This window comes from Daphnia magna, linkage group LG1, assembly GCF_020631705.1.
Source record: "Daphnia magna isolate NIES linkage group LG1, ASM2063170v1.1, whole genome shotgun sequence".
NCBI lineage: Eukaryota > Metazoa > Arthropoda > Branchiopoda > Diplostraca > Daphniidae > Daphnia > Daphnia magna.
In genome coordinates, this window is record NC_059182.1 from 6,470,623 (window position 1) to 6,492,570 (window position 21,948).

General features: G+C 37.4%; 1 protein-coding gene and 4 long non-coding RNA genes across 16 annotated transcripts; 3 read left to right on the plus strand and 2 right to left on the minus strand.

Annotated features, from left to right (window-relative positions):
- The first annotated feature begins 4,034 nt into the window (after positions 1 to 4,034).
- Positions 4,035 to 7,025, plus strand: LOC116924526. Of its 6 annotated transcripts, none has more exons than XR_006645735.1 (5): positions 4,035 to 4,167; positions 4,300 to 4,491; positions 4,636 to 6,318; positions 6,414 to 6,881; positions 6,958 to 7,025. It is a non-coding gene; the product is annotated as an uncharacterized LOC116924526 (long non-coding RNA). The 6 variants fall into 6 exon arrangements; XR_006645710.1 differs by having other exon boundaries at positions 6,414 to 6,623; positions 6,721 to 7,019; XR_006645736.1 differs by having other exon boundaries at positions 6,414 to 6,623; positions 6,736 to 7,019.
- Positions 7,026 to 7,281: 256 nt separating this feature from the next.
- Positions 7,282 to 9,740, plus strand: LOC116936343. Of its 5 annotated transcripts, none has more exons than XR_006645163.1 (5): positions 7,282 to 7,422; positions 7,487 to 7,512; positions 7,723 to 7,825; positions 8,580 to 8,764; positions 9,183 to 9,740. It is a non-coding gene; the product is annotated as an uncharacterized LOC116936343 (long non-coding RNA). The 5 variants fall into 5 exon arrangements; XR_006645154.1 differs by having other exon boundaries at positions 9,403 to 9,740; XR_006645156.1 differs by having other exon boundaries at positions 7,964 to 9,740.
- A 529-nt stretch (positions 9,741 to 10,269) lies between these two features.
- Positions 10,270 to 11,951, minus strand: LOC116926724. Of its 3 annotated transcripts, XR_004396306.2 has the most exons (8): positions 11,781 to 11,951; positions 11,546 to 11,701; positions 11,419 to 11,440; positions 11,236 to 11,351; positions 11,015 to 11,176; positions 10,824 to 10,945; positions 10,689 to 10,766; positions 10,270 to 10,622 (listed from the first exon to the last, which is right to left on the minus strand). It is a non-coding gene; the product is annotated as an uncharacterized LOC116926724 (long non-coding RNA). The 3 variants fall into 3 exon arrangements; XR_004396332.2 differs by lacking the exon at positions 11,419 to 11,440; XR_004396268.2 differs by having other exon boundaries at positions 11,236 to 11,440.
- A 4,708-nt stretch (positions 11,952 to 16,659) lies between these two features.
- LOC116926855 lies at positions 16,660 to 19,720 on the minus strand. Its single transcript, XR_004396383.2, has 5 exons — positions 19,583 to 19,720; positions 19,090 to 19,164; positions 18,866 to 19,023; positions 17,037 to 18,790; positions 16,660 to 16,978 (listed from the first exon to the last, which is right to left on the minus strand). It is a non-coding gene; the product is annotated as an uncharacterized LOC116926855 (long non-coding RNA).
- On the plus strand, positions 19,431 to 21,926 carry LOC116926019 (retinoic acid receptor beta). The gene is given in 9 exon segments (XM_032932828.2): positions 19,431 to 19,961; positions 20,032 to 20,471; positions 20,533 to 20,665; positions 20,725 to 20,878; positions 20,944 to 21,116; positions 21,184 to 21,261; positions 21,263 to 21,355; positions 21,425 to 21,557; positions 21,625 to 21,926. Coding segments are annotated over 9 exon segments (1,743 nt in total). The 5' UTR covers positions 19,431 to 19,724.
- Positions 21,927 to 21,948: the final 22 nt, after the last annotated feature.

Genomic DNA, 21,948 nt, shown 5'->3' on the forward strand with positions numbered 1-21,948 from the left:
CATTCGATGCATGATCCACATTAAGCTCCTCCGATTTAACACACGGACAAAATCTCGATAAGAACTATAATATAATCACGCAAAAAAAAAAGAATAAAAGTGAAATGTGCCCAAATAGAAAACGATTCCGGTAAAAAAAAAAACTGTATATTTATGACGATCTACGCCTACGAGCTAAAGTATATATTCGAGAATCGGTTGAACATTCAGACACCACGCATATTACGGAATTCAGTGCGCTTCTATTTCTGACTTTGTTTATACCGGCTCCGAGACATTTAGTTAAGCCAGGATAGTGGCAGAGCTGAATATTGATAGATTATACTTTAGGTTTGTTGAAGACTGCGGTTTTTGATGAATTTAGTGTGAAGGGAAAAAGAAAAATCTGATAAGATTTAATTCCAATAAGATATCAGTAATATTATTTTATTTTAGAGACAGTTTTATTTTATCCTCCCATCATTCATACCAGTGTTTAATCAAGTGATTATGATAATTTAGCATACTGAAAATTCCGTGTTTTTTAAAATTATTTTTTAATATTTTTACTTGACAGTCGTCAATCATAACTCATTTAGAAGCATAGACTGGATGCAAATGATCTCGATGACGCACTGTCTACTTAACAGGTTTTAGCGGTTTTTGGCGTATTTTATGTGCAATATTATCTTGACTACCAGCTTCTAGGCGTTCGTAGCTTCCGTTCCTCATCCCTCTTCAATATCGGGAACTTGGCAATGATCCAGAAATGTTGAACGTATTACTGCATCAGTCAATCAAGGGCGTTACGCTTGTTTAATATCCGCGAAGACTTGTAACCCTCCGCAAAATGAAAAATTATATAACGAGCTAACAAAACAAACCGGACGTTTTATATTGGCTAGACAACCAGCAAATGATAAGTAAAAAATTCAATACACTTACCACAAATAACCTATAAAATTCTAACGCGCTGATCCGCAACGCGGAATCAAATGGAAAGAAAAACAAAATTTAAAACCGTCCGTTCCAGCACTTGCCTCCTTACTCAATTATCCCCTCGACATATTCATTATTCTGCTATTATCATTCGTCGATGCGAAAACATCCGTTATCCCGTTCATCATTCCACTTTCATCATTTTAAAAGCGATTGACGTTGAATGTAAAAGCAGAGCACCTTATCGATCCAAATTCTACTATACAAATAAGCAGCCAAAAACAATCCTTTCGGTTGCATTTTTACAACCTTGTTTTCCATTTTATGTAATTTAAAAACATGTTCGACTGACATTATCATTGTTTACAGCAAAGTGTGAGGATATACGAACGCGTTGCACTTTCATTTTATAGGCACTGGAAGGCACGGATATGAATTTCGACATTTTCCTGATTTTTTTTTTTAATTTATTAACTTTTAATCTATGTTTTTTAATTTTTATTTGTTTAATTTGGAACGTGAAAATGTGCAACATGTAAGCCAACAGATTACAACGGTTGGTTTTCAGAACAAGTTTCACAGAAAACTGGGAATTGGCTAATAGTGAGTTAATGACTCCTTCTTATATGACAAGCACACAAGAGTTTCAGGATGACCATCGTGATTATATTCGTGATTATATATATTTATGGCGGTGAACGTCAGCGTTGAGCCATGACTAGCGATGTATATATATATATGGTATACAGCACGTAACCTACATCAAAAGAAAGAAAAAATAAATCCATTATCATCGAATATTTATAAGGGCGATTAATCTGAGACATGCACGACTTGATTTGGCTTTTTGGATCTTCTTGAGACGAACAAAGTTGAAGCACTTATAGCCGTTGATTTATTTTTGATTGGATTCATTAGAGTGATTTACTGGCATATTTGATAAACATCGTTTTGAAGCCATAAGATGCTTATCGTGTAAGCCTAAAAGAAGTTGCACTTCTTTAAAACAATTTTGAATTCATCGTTCATGAATGTTTTTAGAAGGCATGAATAACATGCTTGCGATGCAGCTGAAACTTTTAAGTTCCTGCTTTGTTTAGTTTTCAACCGAGGCCCTTTGCTTGATAATTTGACAATCTTTAACTACAAACTTATCTCTTAATGAAATCAACATCAGATGTGTTTTTTCCAGTATAATTTTGATTCTGCAAACGGGGACTCGTTAACTACATGTTACTCGCACCTACATCACAAACATCAATTGACGACATCAAACCCTTTGTCCAATGCGTTAAACAAACATTAAAATAATGCAATAAAACACGATACATTTTGACCCCATTTCCTTTCTGTTTCGGTGAAGTGAGAACCCGCAGACGCCCGCAGAGGAATATAGCTAAGCCGTAAACGAAACACTTGGGCCTCTTTGTGTATTAGGACATAAAAAAAATATACGAATTGGAAACGTTTGCCACGTGTAATAGTACTAAGGGGTTTTTGTCGTTACGGCCGATTTTTATTATGTCCGTAGATCTAACCTCTATTTGTATAATAAACTTTAAATCATATAATTCGTCGTGTGATCACCATTATACTTGAAACAAAACACTAGCACTTCTTGTGTCCTCGGTGCAACGGAAACGTGAATTACAAACAATATTTATTTCACTACTACACGTTCTGTCTTTGCACACTGGTGTGTTCGTGACAGCAATGGCTCCCGCGTGATGACAACGATTTATCGATTGCAGTAGATAAACATCGAAGAATGTTGGGCTCCAGCGGGGGCTTAACCACCAAAGCCGAACCATCTGTTCAGAGGGAGGATTGACGACGTCTAGCAGCGGTGTAGTACAACGACTACCCCGCTGAAACCAGCAACCACAAAAAGAAAAGGAGAAACTATTTTATAGTGATGAAATGCTTTCGTGCTGACTCACTTAGCAACTACCGAAAAATTTCATAGTCAGTGCGAACTATAGGAATAAAAGAGAAAAACAACCATTCGTTGCATACCTGTCTTGACATGTGTGTCGATCAACTTCCACTAATATTAAAAAAAAAGTAATAATAAAAACTAAACCAAAAGAAATCAACGATGTTATTTTCCGAGAAGGTGTCCTCGGTTACCAAGTCCAAACGATAAAACTTAATAGTTACTCTTCAATAAGATGTTGTGACTATCTCTATCTCATCTCCTTTCATAATGCACAAATACCACGACAACGCGATGTCATCGGTTAAGCTCTTCATGCCCCGGTTCATGTTACCGGGGATCCAATAGTGACTCCAATATCGTCAAACAGTTTAGTTTTGGACAGTTGTAAATAGTATAGTTTCCAGGTAACTTACCGCGTCCTCACGGTACAGTAAGGTATGTAGAATAACAGTATTAATGCAGGCCTATCTGATTCTAAGAGACAAAGGAGACCGAATAGATTTGCCGAATGCTCGTGGCTGCCCCTAGATGGCGTTTAACTTGAATACATTGTCCCACAGAACGTAACCATGGAAAACATGACAGCTAAATGAGAAAGAATTTGTGTAAATCATACGCATTTTTAACACATCCATTTAATCAATTTGACCAATGATAGTGCTCTGTTGATTGTTAGGGAAAAAGGTTTTTAATCAGATAGTTTATGTTTCCAAGTAGCCTTAGGGAAAAGGTTATGTATTTATGAGTCAGATAGCTTACTAGAAGCCCTCACTCCGTTCATATTTTTCCCTCCTAATTATTTTTTAATTTTCGTCTAAATTTTAGATTTATTTTAAAATACATGATTTCGATTCAAAATTAAATGATAATCACGGAAATAAAGTTTATGTTTCAATTGGCCTTCACGTTTTTAAACTAAACGTAAAAAACAATAGATAACGTTGCTGTGCTAACCGTTAACAGCACATTGTTTTCGTTTATTTAAAATACGACTAGTTTAACGAGAAAACTAATAACTTAATCGAAATCAGCGGTAAATTTTAATTACACTGTGTGATTTATTTTCCTCCAAGGCTATCAGGAACTTCGCGAACACCGGAAGCGTCAGTATTGCGTAAATTGCGCTTAAATTAGCTCTGCTCTAGATGAGAAAAACATATAGGCTATCAAAGTAATAGATAAATACTTCTTTATTGCCACGAAAGATGTCGGGACACCGTCTTGAGACGACATCTTTCGTGAAATCGTGACAACTGATAAAACTTTTTTTGCTGTCAATTGTCATTTCGTCGGGAGGCGTCACACAGGCGGTATGGGTAATTCTTTATTTCCACCACCATAGCCTACTTTAATAATTATTGTCAATTTATCAATGTATGCTATGTCCACCCGTGTCTACCAGTTGACATAACAATTATATCTTCTAATTATTATCAAAGTAGGCTATCCTATGTCCACCCGTGTTCCCCATTTGCCATCACGATTATACCTGCTTCGCTTACTGGTGCCACACTGCCACTTCCTGGCGTTTTTACTGTCGCGTGTTCAATGGCGTCTGGTGTACGTTAGTCGTTGCTTTGTGTGGTGTTCTACGTCTGAATAATGATGTTTTCCTGCTTAACCAGGAGCCTGAGGTAATAAGTCCTTTGTTGAGTGTTTTTGTGGTTGTTAAGTACTTATTGTGTGTATTTTATTTTCTTTGTTTGACTTATTTTTGGTTATGCTTCTGGTTGTTCGGCTTGGTTTTCCCGTCCTCTTGAAAACTATGCTTTTTCCAGTATTTGTAAAAGCAATTCTTATTGGTCAACTTACGATTTACTAAAGACTAGTGCAGTTCTAAATTGCATTCTAACTGCAATGGCTGAATTTTAGTTTAGCTTCTCATTAGTAAATCTGTATATGGAGGTTTAAGATAAAATTGAATTTTGTTAAGGAAGCTTCACATGAATTTGTCAGTGTTGACTTGACATGACTTCAGAACAATGGAATTTGGCATTAGTCAGGTAACTGTGATGGAGAAGTGCCTTATCACTAGTAAAAAACTTCCAGCAGGATAGTAAAACATGGAATAAACTCATTTTGATTTATTTCAATAACCATATTTTTCTTAGATGATTTCATATCCCTATTTCTATTAATGGTCTCGTGTAAGGGAGCAATTTTTCCCCATGTCTGTCACAGAAAGATAACCAAGCCATGGTCTATAAACTAGTTTATAGACCACGACCAAACCATCAATTCTAACATTTCACAATCAGTAAGTGGGTTTGAATATTGATTCTCTATCTGAATTTATAATGTGTAGTATAACTATTTACAGGTTAAGTGTAACTCAGTGTTCCATCCGATATTTATTGTAGTTGGTATATCTTGAACTAAATTGCATCCAACCATTTGAAATATGAATTCGTTACACAGTGACATTAATTTTTAAAATTTTGCCATAATTGGTGTTGATTTTAACTGTTGTGGTGAATTGCCTATTAGTTTTCAACTTCCAAGTGGTTTTAACACAATGGGTTCAATTTATTAATTAGCAAAGTTTATGGTTTCAACATGCATTCATCTATGCTATTTATTTTACGAAGATAATCTTTTTATTTCAAAATGTGCTTTGTAATAAGATCTTGCATTAATCGATTAGTTGCAATTGGGATTGAGTCCCCGATTAAGGATTCAACGGTTATTGGGTTTGGGGCGAAAAATTGTACTCTCTGGAATACCCGCGCCGAAGCCTCGAAATACTTTTGGAAATGCTGATTGGCTCGGGGTCGATCCCTAGCTACTAAACTTATTTTTCTGCTGTGAGACATTGTTTGACATCCCATTATGCAAAACAGTCAAAGTTGATCTGTTGCATAGTCGCATGGACGGCAATAAAAAATTTTGAAAGAAAGTAGAAGTTTTACTTTGAAATGACACTGACAAGGAAACAAATATTTCTACTTAAGGCATGTATCTTTCTGAAGTATTTAGTTGATGTTTTGCCATTAAAGTTTCATCACAGACGTTTGTGGCTCCATGTGAAGTATTTGTTAAACAGTAAGAATTCAGACTTTTAAATTGAAATTCTTTTCTGCAGAAATCCACTAGGTGGTGGAGTGATAGAACACCTACTTTGATCAGCTGTTTATTTGGTTATATCTCTGCTAAAAGATGATAAAACTTTAGCGAAAAAACCGAGTCTGTCGTACCAGTGAAAATCAGTTCATTGATCGAAATTGGCTTCAACCCATCTGTTGCACTGAAAAAGCTTAATTAATGAACTCACTGAATTAGTTGATTCAGTCCCTTTTGGCTCTTCATTTCCAACTAATTCGGGTTACCGAAAATTTGTCATTACTTCGTTTTCGCCACGCACAACGGAAAAATCAGATCAGTTACTGAAGGGTCTGGAGTATTAGCTAACATTCCATCGCCGATTATGCAAAAGGACGAAATTTCGGTTGCAGAAGAGAGAGGTGATGTGCCAAAAGTCAAACATAAAAATATTTATGTTAAATTGAGAAATTCTTCATTACTTACTTACACACATTTTTACTTGTAACATTTATAGGTTGGATTTAAAAAAATATTTTAAATCCAGTTTAGCAGAGAAACGAATTGTAAATGTGCCACAGTGAGCGCATTAGTGCGGAAATCCCACCACAAATGCAGAATCGGTCCAAAGAGTGCTGGTACAGCCGCCAACTTGCAAGAAAATTGGATACTGCGGAAATGCCACCGACTAATATGGAAAAAAGAAGGAATTACTCTAAGTGCTGCAGTAACTTAAAATTTTAAACTGTTTTATGTTATTTCGTAGTTTGCGTTTCTTTTTCGATGACTTCTTAAACATTTACTTTCTATTTGTATTTTTATAGGTCTCCGGAGAAAAGCTCGGTGTTGCTCTGACTTTAAAGTATACAGATAAGTCAATTCGACCAGCACAGCCGAAATTTTGGCTCCCTCATGGACTCATCGGCGTATTATTCGGGGAAAAAAAAACGCTGATATTCGGGCTATTACGCAGGATTACCGAAAGGTTATTAGTCACACCTATTTCCCCCCGGCTGCCGGGGCGCTAAAGTCAAAATTGTCTATTAACTACCGGCTGACAGGGACATGGTGTAATCCCACGGAGCTTATTCCCTGTCCTCTGTAAATTGTTATTATTTAAGGAGATACAATCACTCAAATTCTTCTATTCGTAGCGCTAGATGGCGATACGTCGTATCCTCCCTCTCTTGATTGGCCCTAATCGGCAACGTCGAGTCAAAGAAAAGGATTCTGATTGGCTTCTGGTAGCAAATCCAAGGTTATTTCTCGCCTTACATAGAAGAGGATAGAATTGAAGACTTTATTATCGTGTTGCTTTTCTTTTTGTTTAAAACTCATCCTTTAAGGGTCATAAACAGTAACTCTACCACAGGCCATGGTTGTGAATTTTGACATTTGTGCCCCCCGGCTGCCGGGGGAAAATAGATTTTACCTTTTATTTTTATGCAGTGATCTGAAACTGATGATCTGGAACTTCTGAGTTCAAAGCATTTCTCATTGTATTAATCCAGCATATTCAGTTAAAGGTACTGTACATATATCTTTTCATTTGATCTTAGAGTAACATTTTTAATCTGTTTTTTTTTTTAGTTCTCAATTTAGCAAACAAATGCAAGGTGTGTATCAACTATCAAACTAGTGATTCTAATGCAGATGTTGGTCTTCAATCTTCACCATTGCTCTCTTATTTACAGCTTATACAATTAAGAATTTTTCAGGGTTTTCAAAGATTCCCAGTCCAAAAATATCGACACTTTATATATATACATATATATAAATGTTTTAAATTCATTTTTATAAATATTGTGTCTTTTGTCCTCAAATAGGCAACATCGCAGGAAAGCCCATGTTTCTGAAGTATATCCGTATCCGACGCCATTATGAATGTTGGATTTCTCATTTCTCCGAGAATGTTGTTCAGGACTTCAGGTATTTCGTTAGCTCTTATTTCGTTAGCTCTATTAACATTTTGGTGGAGATGTTTGAGATAATTTTTCACAATCTTAGTCCTATCTGCTTGACCAAACAACTTTCTGTTTTACAATGTTTTTTTTTTTTTTTTCAAAGATCTATTGACACTTCCATATCTTGATCAATGAACACATTTTGCAATTTGTCTGCAACTGTGCTTTAACCTCCATAGGAGCTGTGAACATAAAAAATCAATTAAAATTTCTTGTTATGCAATTTCAAAACTGATTTCACAAACATTTTAATGCTTATCCTACTGTTGAGTACTTGTTAATATTTTAAAGGTGTTGTACATTCAAGTCAACCTTAAGGCAGACACCAGACAGGTGGCCATTTTAAGATTTTGCTTTGCTTGTCTGCTGTTTCATTACCTGCTAATAATGGTATAAAATTCTAGCACTTCTTAATGTATGTTGAAACATATTTGTGGGAAGTCTGATTTTGATATGTCAAAGTACTTCACTAATTTGCTTGCTAATCTGCAAAATGTGTTCAATTGATCCCCATAGGAACTGTGAACATTCAAAATTTAATTAAAATTTCTTGTTCTGTAATTTTAAGACTGATTTCACAAATGTAGAAAATGAATGGGAAAAATTGAATTATCCAGTAACATGTTTTGCTGACAAACTTTGTTTAGCATAGCAGCTCATAAGTTTTGTTTTTAATTATCATTTGGAACAATTAAACAAATGGTACTTTTAATTTTCAGGTCATGGAAATTGGTAGACAAAAGATGAAATATGAAATGGTCTGAAGCTGAACATGGTTAAGGTAAGCATGCTACGCAAACTGGAGGTGCGAAAGGCAGTGGAACGGTGCTCGGAAGGTGACGGAGGACAGGATGACTGTGAAATTGTACAGTACGATGAGTAACCAGTTTACGGGAAGGTTTAGGTATCCGAAATGCATTATCTGCTAATTGTTTGATTCGCTAAAATTGTCTCCTTGCATATTTTGATTTGAATCGTAATGTAGAAAGTTGACAAATGTTCGTGATGCAATTCGTTTCAGAGTTGCATCGTTTGGGTTCAGGAAGGTAAAGTTCCTTTTATAGAACCGCTCAGGCCCCTGAATGTGAAAGGTGTTGACACCATCCCAATGTTTACACAAGCTTGTAGTTCTAACTTGTAGTTCTTATTTCGCTTTGGTTAAAGCTCTTTTTGTCCAAACAAAATCTATCTTGTTAGTATTTCAATTTCTCGTATGTGCGAGTTCTTAATTGCGTAAAACACTTCGGGTCTACACTGCTTTTTGAGAAATGTAGTAACTTCTGATTTTCACCCATCATCCGGGTTTTCTTTCTTTTATGCAGATTTTTCCCTATCGCGTAGCTCCGATCCATTATGCGCTAAGTTGGCGTTAATCTTACTTGTTTTAGAGGAAATGGCATGCAGAATGTTGCGGAGGAATTTGACCAAAAGGATGCATAAGATAGTATAGAATCTTCACTCTCACGGAGAAACAGCGAATTAATTGCGTTGATGAATTAACGATTTGCCATGACTGCTAATTAACGAAAGAATTGTTTGCAGATGATAGTAAATTACTGATGAAGCTTCACGATTCTCAACTACTCAACACATGCTGCGATGGAAGACCACACTGAGGGAAGAAAGAGCTCTCCATCAGTGAGAGGAGATGATTTGGACTTGGTGGAATACCTGAAGTCTTCAGCAGTCGCGCCGGCATCTGTGTTTCTGCTTTCGTTCCAGCACATTTCTATGTCGGTAGCATGTTGGGCGTAACAATGGAAAATCAAGTATGCTGATCTGAAGAAAACAAACAAAAGCGAGGTCGCAGATTTCATTTGGTAGGAGCTTGGTATTCAGCGGTGTTTACTTAGAGTAAAATACACGACTTTGCTAGAGAGGAATGTGTGCGTTAGATTGAGTAAAACATGGCTAACCAAGATGTAATTTCTGAAGATTCTTTTAGCTTATAGTTTTGGCAGTTTCGTTTATGTGTGTGAAAGTGTTTTGCCGTTGGCTAACTGAAGTAGGTGTTAAAACACCACACTCAACGGTCGAAGAATGAACTAGAAAGTTTTGCTGTTCATGAATAAAAAGATCACTTAGTAAAAAAATGTTTGAACTTGAAAATTTGTGAATTATGATTGTGTTTCGAAGTATGTCATTTTTATTTCAAATAGTTAGAATTGCAAAACATAGTACAAATGAAAAACATACGTAAATGGAATTTCATTTATTGTCCCGCCTCCATCCCACAATTCCACCACTGTTTTCAATTACATAGTTATACAATAAAATAAAGTACATTACAATACAAACACACATACACTGAGTTAACCCGTTGGCTGCCAGACCATTCAACCCGTAGGTTGTTTTCTACAATCTACGCATCGTCGTCAGAAGGATCCACGATCTGGTGGGACTTGTCCGAAGACAAGTCCGGGGTGACACGGCGATGGAAACCTTTACAGGGAATGCACACCCTCAGGAAACCATCACCGCATCGAACAAGGAGAAGTCCCTACTGGTGCATTGCCTAACCGCCTTGCGGCGGAGCACTGCCCTACCCCATAGGGCAGAGCAGTGCGCGCGGTCCCTACAGCTAAAAAAAAAATGGGAGCAAAATGGGTGGCAGCCAACGGGTTAACTCACACAAACAACACACCCAAAACAATACCAAAACAGACGAGAAGTTCCACGTTGCACCGACTGCCATCGCCATCAGCTGTTTTGGATCCGCAAAGATTACGAGATGCCCTCTTTCACTCGGCTGTGGGCATTATCTAAAATTAGAATTCAAAAATTAGAACACTGACATAGTACTTTATGCAAACCAATTAACCACTTACGTTTTTAATCCCATACGGAGGCATGATAACTACTGAACGGCGTTTTTTTAACGTAAATGCAAATAAAACTTGACAGTTCTACAATACAAAATGAAAACTCAGAATAAGAATACTGGATAAGTTAAATTACAGTACCATAATGAGGCGATGGCATGAAAAGTATAATAAAAGGCTTGCACAACAGTATGCATGTTGTCAGCCTAAGAAGAGCAGTAAAGGCTGCAAATGATTGAGATGGCACATGAAAATGATGATTTCTATGAAGTTCCAAAATGACAAAAAAAAATCTGTTACAATGCCAAGTAAAAATAAATTTTTTATAATACCATGCTATGATGCTGAAGTTAATTGATGATTGCTGGCAAAGAAGGGAAGCTGTGAAGACTAGATTCATGGTTGTTGATGGTTGGCTACGTGTAGAAACATCAAATACTGGATCTGTAAGAAACTAGTAGTTGAGTGTTGACAACACAAAGTAGGTGAAGATTCTGCAATTAAAAAGAAAGAATATTATACCAAAAAATAATTACACAACAAGTCAAAATACAGCAGTTGAGTTTGATGATGGTTTCGTTGATCTTGCTGTTGCGGAGGCATTCCTTGTGGACTTCAATTCATGAGGAACTCAAGTAAAAGAGGCTTGCCATTTGGTGCGATGTTTGGCTAAAGCAAGATGAAACTTTGTCAGTGAGAAATGACACGATAGAAAGAGACAGTAGTAGTTCATTACTCTGATTCAGTGTCTCATATACCTAATAACAAGGGAGACAATGTTACAAATAAAATATAAACTTTTAAAAAGTTTCTCCTACAACACATTTCATAAAGATAAAAAAACTGAAAAGGAGATCACATACCTGAGTTGAAAAATCCTTTGAAAGTAGAAATAAATACATACAAACTCATTCTCTCATAGCTGTGCCCGTGGTTACTATGCTTGGGACCACGTCCATCTGTTTGTGTATTTCGTGACATGGATATCTTTCATACCTTATGCACACACTCTTCTGTATCTGAAAGGACAAAATTTGAAATTTCTTACTTGTTTACATTGCAACCTCCAACAACTAATGAAAGTGATTAAGTGATCACCCTTCATAAATTTAGTTCTGCAGAAATAGCTGCAGTTGAGGAGTTGGCTGATCGTATTAACGATGAAAATAAATGTATAACGAATGCGATAGATAGATCATGAAACAGATTCGTAAATCGTATCTGGTCGAACTCGAATGTAAAAACATAGACAACGAAGTGGAAGACCCCTAACGCCTATATCCCCCTGTAGCGATGCGCGTGACATGCCGCATGGTGGCGCTGAGTCCGATAATATAATAATTTGGGGTTTCCCTACTGATCCAATGCTTCACACACCGTCATTTTAAATGAAATCATGCACGGTATCACTTTGGTATGTACATGTAAATTAAGCGCAAAAATTCAGCATATCGTGTGAATTATTTCATATTTTTAGTGGTTGGGTAACGTTCGTTCATAAAATGTTTTATTTTTCCCCATTTTCCCTGTCTCGAAAATTCGAAAAAAAAAAATTTTTTTGTCTCGGAAAATGGGGAAAAATAAAACATTTTATGAACGAACGTTACCCACCCCCAAAAAAAAAAAAAAAAAAAAAAAAAAAAATAAATTTTTTTTTAAAATTAAAAAAAAAAAAAAAAAAAAAAAAAAAAAAAAATATAATTAAAAAAAAAAAAAAAAAAAAAAAAAAAAAAAAAAAAAAAAAAAAAAAAAAAAAAAAAAACCCCCCCCCCCCCCCCCCCCCCACCCCCCCCCCCCCCCCCCCCCCCCCCCCCCTCACCCCCATACCCCCAATATCCTTTTTTTTAAAAAAAAAAAAAAAAAAAAAAAAAAAAAAAAAAAAAAAAAAAAAAAAAAATTAAAAAAAAAAAAAAAAAAAAAAAAAAAAAAAAAAAAAAAAAAAAAAAAAAAAAAAAAAAATTAAAAAATTTTAAAATTTTTAATAATTAAAAAAAAAAAAAAAAAAAAAAAAAAAAAAAAAAAAAAAAAAAATTTTTTTTAATTATTACAAAAAAAAAAAAAAAAAAAAAAAAAAAAAAAAAAAAAAAAATAATGTTATGTTTGTGTTGAAAGTGAGTATTTCAAAAAAATTGCTTTTTTTGTCAAACATGTTCTCTTCGCCTGTTCCGAAGCAAGCAATTACTTCTCGAAACGTCTAGTGTAGGTATGGTATTGGCCAGTAAATCCAACCAAGACTGAATTAGGGAGGTAAGAGCTATCAGCTGATGTAATGATGGGGATCATATAGTACAGCAATATGATCCCCATCCGGGCAGGTATGAAGGATACTTTAAGGCTACCTTAAGTTGTCCGCGCAACATTTTTTCTTTGTTTATTTTATTTTTTTTTTTTCATTCGTGTTTACCGGAATGCATTGGCTAACTCTTGACATTGGCCACGTACTTAATTTCTCAGTTTTTCATCCAGTCATCTGAATTTAATAAAGATTTTTTCAAATAATCTCTTTCCATTCAATACTGCCAATTAACGCAACATCGTTTCATACTTCCAGGTAATCTAAAAGGGATTTCAATGTGATTTTTTATGCCGGGCTTCATACCATTATCTATAGGAACGCATAAGCCTTTTGCGAACAAAAAATTATTTCTGCTTTGTCGCTTAAGATAGCTCTTGAATCTAGCGCTTTCAAGTGACTGCTGGAACGGTTTCTAGTCAAGTAGCGTAGCACGGCCTTTTGTTGATATTGCGCCGTGATCCGTCACCTTTTCCACTGTGTGCTTTTCCTGTTTTTTTAACGCTACAACAGAGCGTGAAGGTAGGGCAGAAAGGCAAATGAAGCAAACTACAAGCAGTGTGATTCTCGTGAAAAACACGATGCTTGTGATGGTTTTTCTATGCGCGATTTTCCAACATCGTCAGTTAGTTCTCAGATAAAGGTAGAGCGCAGAGCACCTTAGTGTCCTCACTGAGACATTGTTATTCAACCAAACCAGTGGATTGCAGGGAACGGCTCAGCAAGATATTTTCAAGTGAATCCCTATTGGCTGCTGAATTGTTTCCTCTTTACAAACATTGTGAGTACTGTATATATAGGCGTGATTTTTTCATCAGCAATCTAATTTGCTAGTTTTGCATTCCGGGAACTCTAAAGAGCATCTAGGTGTAGTCTATACTTGTTTGCTATAGAGGTACTTAACCAGTAATTCTGACTGCATGAAACGGCATGAGATGTGAATCTCGAAAATTTGCTGCTGCGTTGTTTTCCATTGCGATCAGTAGTTATGAGGGGCTGTAAATTACATTAATTTTCATATTTGATTCTGAATCTATTTTTACGGATGTCTGTCGAAAGCAGAACGCGCGTGGGAGCTATTCCCAAATCGAACGCTCTTGAGACTAGAAAATTTCCCTATAGTTCTACGTAAGCCCTTGACAACTCAACGACAAAATAAGTTAGGCAAGTTTAAGGCTAAAAATTAACTAGTCAAAGTTAGCTCAAACCAGTACAGTGTAAATCCTACAGCAGTGGTAATAATCCATATCATCTTCGGTCATCGTTTTATAATATACTTTATACAACATACCACAGTGGTATGTTGTAAAACGATGACTGTATTACCTGAATAAATGGTCACGGAGCACATGCCGCAATGAAGCACCAACATAATAGATAATACTATTCAAGATCAAGGTAACCGAAGAATCACGTAAATATAACTAAAATACTATTGCGTTAAAAGCTAATCTAAATCATGGAATGATTTTTCATTGAATTAAAACGAGAAATTCTTATTGCAAATTGATTTCAAACAGCCGTTTGAGTGTTTTGGTTTCTTTGTAACGGCGTTGCACGATGAATTAATCAAGTCGTGCCAATCTGTCAAACATTTGTGTGAATTTATCTTGTAACCGTTACCAGAGGCACTGTATTTTCAACGTATAACGTTCGCCGCAACGAAGGAACTATACCGATTTTTTTATTTTTCTTTACAAGCATGATTTTTACAATTGTTGACAAACAAGGGAGCTTTGTCAAAGAAAGAGTTTTTTTTTTTGCGTTTCTGATCTGTGTTAACCGTTTGCCCTTTTGTTTGTTGAAAGGCGGGTCGCTTACAGACTTGTCAACCCGTTAACATTTACCTCCTCCTTTACCCTAACATACTGAAAACACGTGAACCTTTTCAAGCACAGCTTGACGTAAAAGACAGTGTTATTTATTGCCGGAACGTTATACAAAACTTTTAATTTAACGGAACCTTATGCTGTCTGACGAAGAGAAATCTTATGGCGTGAGACGTTGCTTTTACCTACTTATCCGTACTGATAACTAGGTAAAGTCTTCATCCGTAGTCTATTAGTAAAATGCTGTTGCATGTGTTTTAATTGCAAGGTAGCCTACTTTCAAAATTAAACTAGATTTCTTTTTTCATATTACAGGAAATTTTCCGAAAATGAATGGACAAATTTTCTTCTTATTGACATTGATGACGGTAAGTTCTAAAATCAATTACGCTTTTTTCCGAAATTTTCGTTTAAGATTGAGTGGTAGAGAAACGGATCCTCATAAGTAACGTTAAATGGCTATCGGTTCAGTGATATGTTCTTTACTTTATTCTCGAAAATACTTAACACTCTGGATAAGGTAGCCTTTAAGCAATTCTGAAAAGATCCGGTTTAATGTACTTTAATCTATAAGGTATTCGACGATCCCACTTGAGGTTCCAATACAAAGATAAAATTCTTACGTCAATGATTACGTTAAAAGTTCTCTAAATAGTAGGTCATTGCTTACAGATTTAAGTCACAAGGCAGGGACGAGTTAACATTCTGCTAAAGGCATATATTTTAAAGTTTCAAATCATTGTCAAAAGCATTTAGCCCATTACGATGCAAAACTGCAACACGTACACCACTGTTGTGCGTTACTGTTGTTTTTTTTTTTCAACCTTGGACACGCAACAGTGAAGTAATACATGCCCCAATTTGTTCAATTACTGCAGTAAACTGAGGTACGACACACAGCTGGGGGCGATTTGCATAACATGTTCCCAGCTTGGTTTCTCATTAGAAACCATAACATGGAAATTTTACTCCTTAAGTGGTACGGACTGAAATTAATTTTTTCGTAAACTAGACTAGCCATTCTATCGACACCTGACTTTATCTGCTTCCATTTACTTATGGATGTAACAGGAAGCAAACTTACGAGCACGACGTTAATTTCGAAGCTGAATTAAAGGTTCATCTATTCCTCATAGCCTCATCTGACCAGAAAAATAAATTTAACTCGAAAAGATTTCTATAATAATTCAAGCACAATGGATTCGCTTAAGATTCCTTTGTTAAGAACGAGACTTAGATAAATAGAAAATGACGCCCTTGCTATTCTTCTCTCTAGGCAAAGAAGGGAAAGGGGGGACTGCCATTAAAAAGTTCCAAGTCATTGCAGTAGTGGTAGTGCGTTCTTTTGTACCCTAGCTCGCCACGGCTCGTTGGAATTCAAAAATCTGAGCCTTAATAGAATGGTTACACACGAACAAGCGAAAAGTGCTCTGAAGGTTTAATGAACCTCTTGAAACATGCAAATGACCTTCCAGATAATTTTTTTTACAAATTTCGTATCTTGCTCTTTACTGATATACGTCCTTGAATAAAGAAGAATCTGATTCTGGTTATAGCTAATTACCTGTCGTTAGAAGTCGAATTATTAGTTGTTAAACCTGATTGTGGAGGACTATATTTTAAAGATTTAATGCCTGACTGTTAGAACATCACTCTGCTTATGGACATTTTACATGCTTCAAAGGCGTTGCTTTGCAAAAGAAGCGTTGCGCAGACGACTTTTGAAATGAGGCAAGAAAGCATAAACATTCTACAAGTTCCCTCTTGTGGTTAAGTATAGAACTAAACTCAAGTAACACATTAGAATTTTAAAAATTCAAGATAGTAAAAATTTTACAACTAATCTTTAAACTTCTTTGCAGAAGTTTTAATAGCTTTTTAAAAATTCAAGTTCATTATAATCACTTTTCACCATGTAAACTCTGTATTCAAATGTTTGGGCAAGTAAGAAAAGTTCGTTACCTGTAGGTAGGTCTGTCCAAAGGAAAATTAGTGGAACGAGAAACAAACAGGACAGAAAGGTACACACTTGAACACAACGACATCAGCAGTACACGTTACTTGGGAGAAGCTTGTGTTTCGAGTGGTGCCTGTCGGCGTGGAAATCGCGATAGCGTTTGCCATCATGGCGTCTGCACATGTCTGCCATTTCACATGGCTCAAAATGCCACAACCTGTCTTCCAAGTAGGCTTTGAAAAAAAAAGTCATTAAAGAATATGATTGTCTCATACCGTTAACCGTTTTGCTCTGATTGTAGCTGCTCTACTCGGATTTGAATGCTTTGCTCATTCTCAGTGCAGTTTACGCGTACCCAATTCAGGATGCATAGATGGGACATGTCAATGTAGCAGGGGCTATGCTCCTTATCGTCGTCATCTTTGTCTTCCACGTTCGTCAACTTGAATTAAAATTTGTTTGGGGTTAGATCTAAATTGAATCCATTTTTACCTGAACACAGCGGCACGTTTAGGACACAAATGCTTCGGTGACGATCAATGCCGTTTATCTGATAAACATTCCTACTGCAAGTTCATCATTCCAAATGTATATGGTCGTTGCTATTGCGACGAATCAGCTGAGCACTTTGGCCAAAGTTGCATCAAGCCACGACTAGGTACTGTTAATTTATTGTACACGATACTATTCAAACAAAAAACACATTGTCTTCATCTTTCTCTTAGTTATCGGTTCACGGTGTTCCACTTCTGCCGAATGTAAAGCTCATATTAAAAATTCCTTGTGTCACGACTCTACTTGCGTTTGCGACTACGGATTCACTATCGGTTGGACCGACAATCGATGTGTTGCCACTCTTAAAGGTTTTTTTTTTTTTTTCAAATGCATCTACTTTTGAATGTTGGCCACGATTTTGTATGTTAATTCTACATGTCAATTAACAGGTTTGAACGAGAACCAACTTAATTTCAACCAGAGAGCGAGCATCGGCCAGCCGTGTACATCATGGGCTCAATGTCAAGCTGCTGATTTCAATTCCGGCTGTATCGACGGCTATTGTCAGTGTATCGCCGGTGAAATGCAATGCGGTAGAAACAACACTGGTTGTCATCCTCTCACCTTCCAGGTTTGCTCCAAGAATAACAATATCCATATCCGTTCGAGAATCAAAGGATAATTAACGGTGGCCGGTGTAATTAAACAGTGTAGGTCTTCTGGACGTTGCATCAGCCGTTCATTAACTTGTAACGGGCATGCTGATTGTGAGGATGCATCTGATGAAATCGATTGTCGTCAACGTCCCTGTCCAACTGGTTCTTTTCCCTGTGGAGCTCATTGTATATCGGGAATGTTTATTTGCGATGGAATTCAACATTGTGCCGACGGATCAGACGAAGATCGATGTCAGGTAGAAGATGGCGAAGGTAAAGAGGAATTAGATAATATCTCTTGAAACCGGTAATACTGATACGCGTATTCCTACCGTTTTACAAACTCCAGATTGCCCAGGAAACAGTTTTAAATGTAACGACGGAACCTGCGTACCGGAACACGCTTTTTGCAATTCGATTGTTGACTGTAGTGATGGTAGCGATGAGCCAGAAAAAGCATGCAAACGGGAATATCGGAAAAAGAAGTCCGGCGAGTATTGCCCCGTCAAATGCGCCAATGGAAGATGCAGAAGTGCAGCTGTAACTAAAAACAGAAAACTATAAAGCGTGAATGGAATGTTAGCGTAATATCATTTTCCTATATACAGGTCCTATGCACAGGCCAGGACGGATGTGGTGATAATACAGACGAGAAGCATTGTGAAATCTGTCGTAAGTTTTAATATATACACAGCAAATAATAAATTTCAGGAAAAAAAAACTACTTCCCTTTACGTGTTTTGCAGGCTGTCCAACCATCATTCACCAAGTATAATAGCACGATGTCCCATGGTTCCATCGTGATCAATTAAAGTTTCTCCTTATTTGTAACTGATAGTAAAATACAAAGTATGGATTCGCCTACTGCCACCTTTTTTCTAGCATTATACCAGAAGTGATAAAAATGACATTTATTCCAGCGAGAAAACCGAATGCCCTGAAAAAATAGTCACCTTTCGTATGTTGTTGGTCCAGTCGAGGACGTCATTGTAGCCTTGGTCGTGTTTTCTTGGCACACGCTTTGGTTCAACCGTGTGATTGTACTGACTGCCCTTCCTAATAATATTTCCAGAGAATCTTCCGTCACTTGTTTTTTTAAATATTTCTCTAGCTATAAAAACATAAAGAATTTCATATGTCTCTATCAATATGGCAGGTTTATCTAGCAGCCCTTTACCGTTGATTAAATAAGATAAATCCATAAGTGATGCCGGTATGTTGTTAGCCCTCTAGGAAATTGCCAAGGTCGAACCTTTTCAAAAGGGAGGGAGACAAACAGATTAACAAAACTCTTACGCCAGAGGTGGTGTGTTTCGTTGCATGTCAAGTTCGAAAGCACCTCGATGTTGTTTTTCTTTAGTCAGTCATACAATAATTGTATACTGATTAGAAAGCACGTATTTCACATTTTGAATGTAGGCTCTGATTTGTTACTTTGGCGTAGGATTTACGGAAAAAAAAACTAAAAAGAAGAAAAACAGATTTTTCCTGGATTTTGCTTTTGTAGGTTGAGAGGGGTGGGAGGGTAAAATTAGCATCTTTTCTGTTTTGTTTTCTGTCAAAGCCATTCAGTTCTGCCTCATCCCATCCCATTTCTTTTTCTTTCTTTCTGTTTTTCTTCGTTTTGTCTGAACTCACTTCACATTCTTTACCGCATTGTGGCAACCGACCTGAGAGCAGTTGGGTCATTTGGCATGCGACCATGACCAAGCGAACGTCCACCATCAAAGAATAGCGTGCCGTGGTTTTTGTTAATCGATTTTTAACAACAGCAGGGACGAAATTAGAAAACACGGTGACAAATAAAACACTATGGAATTCATTGCAGAAGCAATGCATGCTTCCATTGACCTCACTCAGACAACTTCTCAGGACAACGTGAACGCTTCGTCTTCCCGACCGTCATCCTCATTGTCGTCTGCATCATCAACTCTAGCGGCAAGTTATCAACCTCACCCTAGACTTGATGCCAATCTCACTGCATTTTATCGACCTGCCGCCGAACACCAATCAGTGGTTTTCAAGCCTCATTATTCTCTGCCTTCTCTGGTAAATCCATTACGTTATACATTAATGAAAGTTATTTGATCTTACCGGAAAAGCTTGTTGTCTGCTACAGGAGCGCCCGTTTTCACAGCCGGCCAGCGATGCCGGCGTGGAGACTCATTACGACAATTTGATTACAAACGGAATGCGTGTCATGCATTTTATGGATCATCATCCTTGTAACGTTTTTCAGCAGCAACAATGTCCTGATATCCAGCTAACAGAAGGTTCAGTGGCGTACTCGACCGGTTACCATCAAGAAGTGGGTGCAACAACATCGGAACCTTATCCTGCGATGGGCGTCTCTCCTACTTCATCGTCGTTTACGCCCCGTGCAATTGTGTCTCAGCCAGCCTACTACAATAGCAGCAACACCAGTAATTGCTCCACGAGTTCCGTCGGATTTCAGCCATATCAATCACAGCTACATCAGTCGCTTTCGTACCAAACGCAGTTATGCCAATCTCAGCCATGCCAATCACAGCAATCAGACGAATCAAAAGCCGTTAAAAGGTACGCAACGTAAAACTCACTTCTTAATGTTTTAGAACCCGAGTCTATCATTCACTTACAGGAAAAATTCTAACGAAAGCGATGCAAGTACAGATGAAGACCCCTACAACACTTTAGAGATGCCGCCATGTAGTGTGTGTGGTGACGTTAGCTGCGGTATCCATTACGGAGTCGTCGCTTGCGAAGGTTGCAAGGTATTAACATTAGACCAAAATTTACTGAAAAATGGATACATTACACATCGTTTGGGTAGGGCTTCTTCCGGCGAGCTAATTTACGGAACCCAGAAGATGCTGTGTTCACATGCTTCAACAATTCGAACTGTGTCGTTAACCGCTTGACTCGAAACAAATGTCGAGCTTGTCGGTTACGTCGATGCTACGAAGTTGGAATGGTTTACGGTGATGGTAAAACAAACTTATTCGTAATATTTTGCGGATGCAATATATATATATATATATTTTAAATATAGCATACGAATCTTACAAAAAGCGTCGCCGCAACCGCCAGCTGCTGCAAACGCATTCGACGTCAACGCATCGCCCACCGTCAATTCCACCGACAGACGTATTGGAATGGATGGGGTTTGTTGCGGCAGCTCAGTCAGCTACCTTTACTACCGTTTCAGAAATTTTCACATCTCGGGTAAAGGAACTGATTGTTAAGTCGCATTGTAGCAATATACCTGTAATAATATGGAATTTCTTAAAAGTACGCTGCCGTTTTGTCGTTAGGCCCAGATCAACTGTGGCCACCAGGTGGGGATCTCAGCAAGCGTGGATTTCAAGCCAATCCAACATTTTGCTCATTCTTTACCTTTCGTTGCCATCTTACCTCCTGAATTACGTACGCATTTGTTAAAATCGAACGCTCTGGACGCGATGGTAAGAACGTTAAGTAAAAATAGAATTTTGTATGTACATCCTCTCATGGTACCCCCTTCATTTGCGTAGATTTTGCGGGTCACTTTCCGCTTTTGTCCCGAACGTGAGTCCTTTCTGTTTCCACCTGGCGCTGAAGTGACACTGTCTTGCCTGTCTTCCACTCTCCTGGGCAGCGCAACAACCAGTCGTCTTGCCAATTTAGGCAATCAATAATTTTGTATTTCTTCTTCATTTTAAACGTCCTCATCTTCAGTTATTTTCATCAACAGGTCGTTTGATACTCCGCTTGGGTATCGGTACTGATGAATTGGCTTTTCTGTCCACCTTAGCTCTGCTCTCGCCAGATGCACTCGGCAGTGGGTTTCTTCCCAGTCACGTAAATATGCTACGCGATATCGTCGATAAAGTTTTGCTGGCGTTTCACTGCTTCGTCCAACAACGCTGGTCAACACGACCCTTTCTTATCGCGAAACTGATCGCTCTTCTGTCTGACATTCGAGCTTTGCAGCACTCCGTCGCGCTACAAGCATGGCTTGAACCAGCTGGTGGCTCTAGTTCGCGAAACATTTGAAAACATGTCGTCATATAACAAC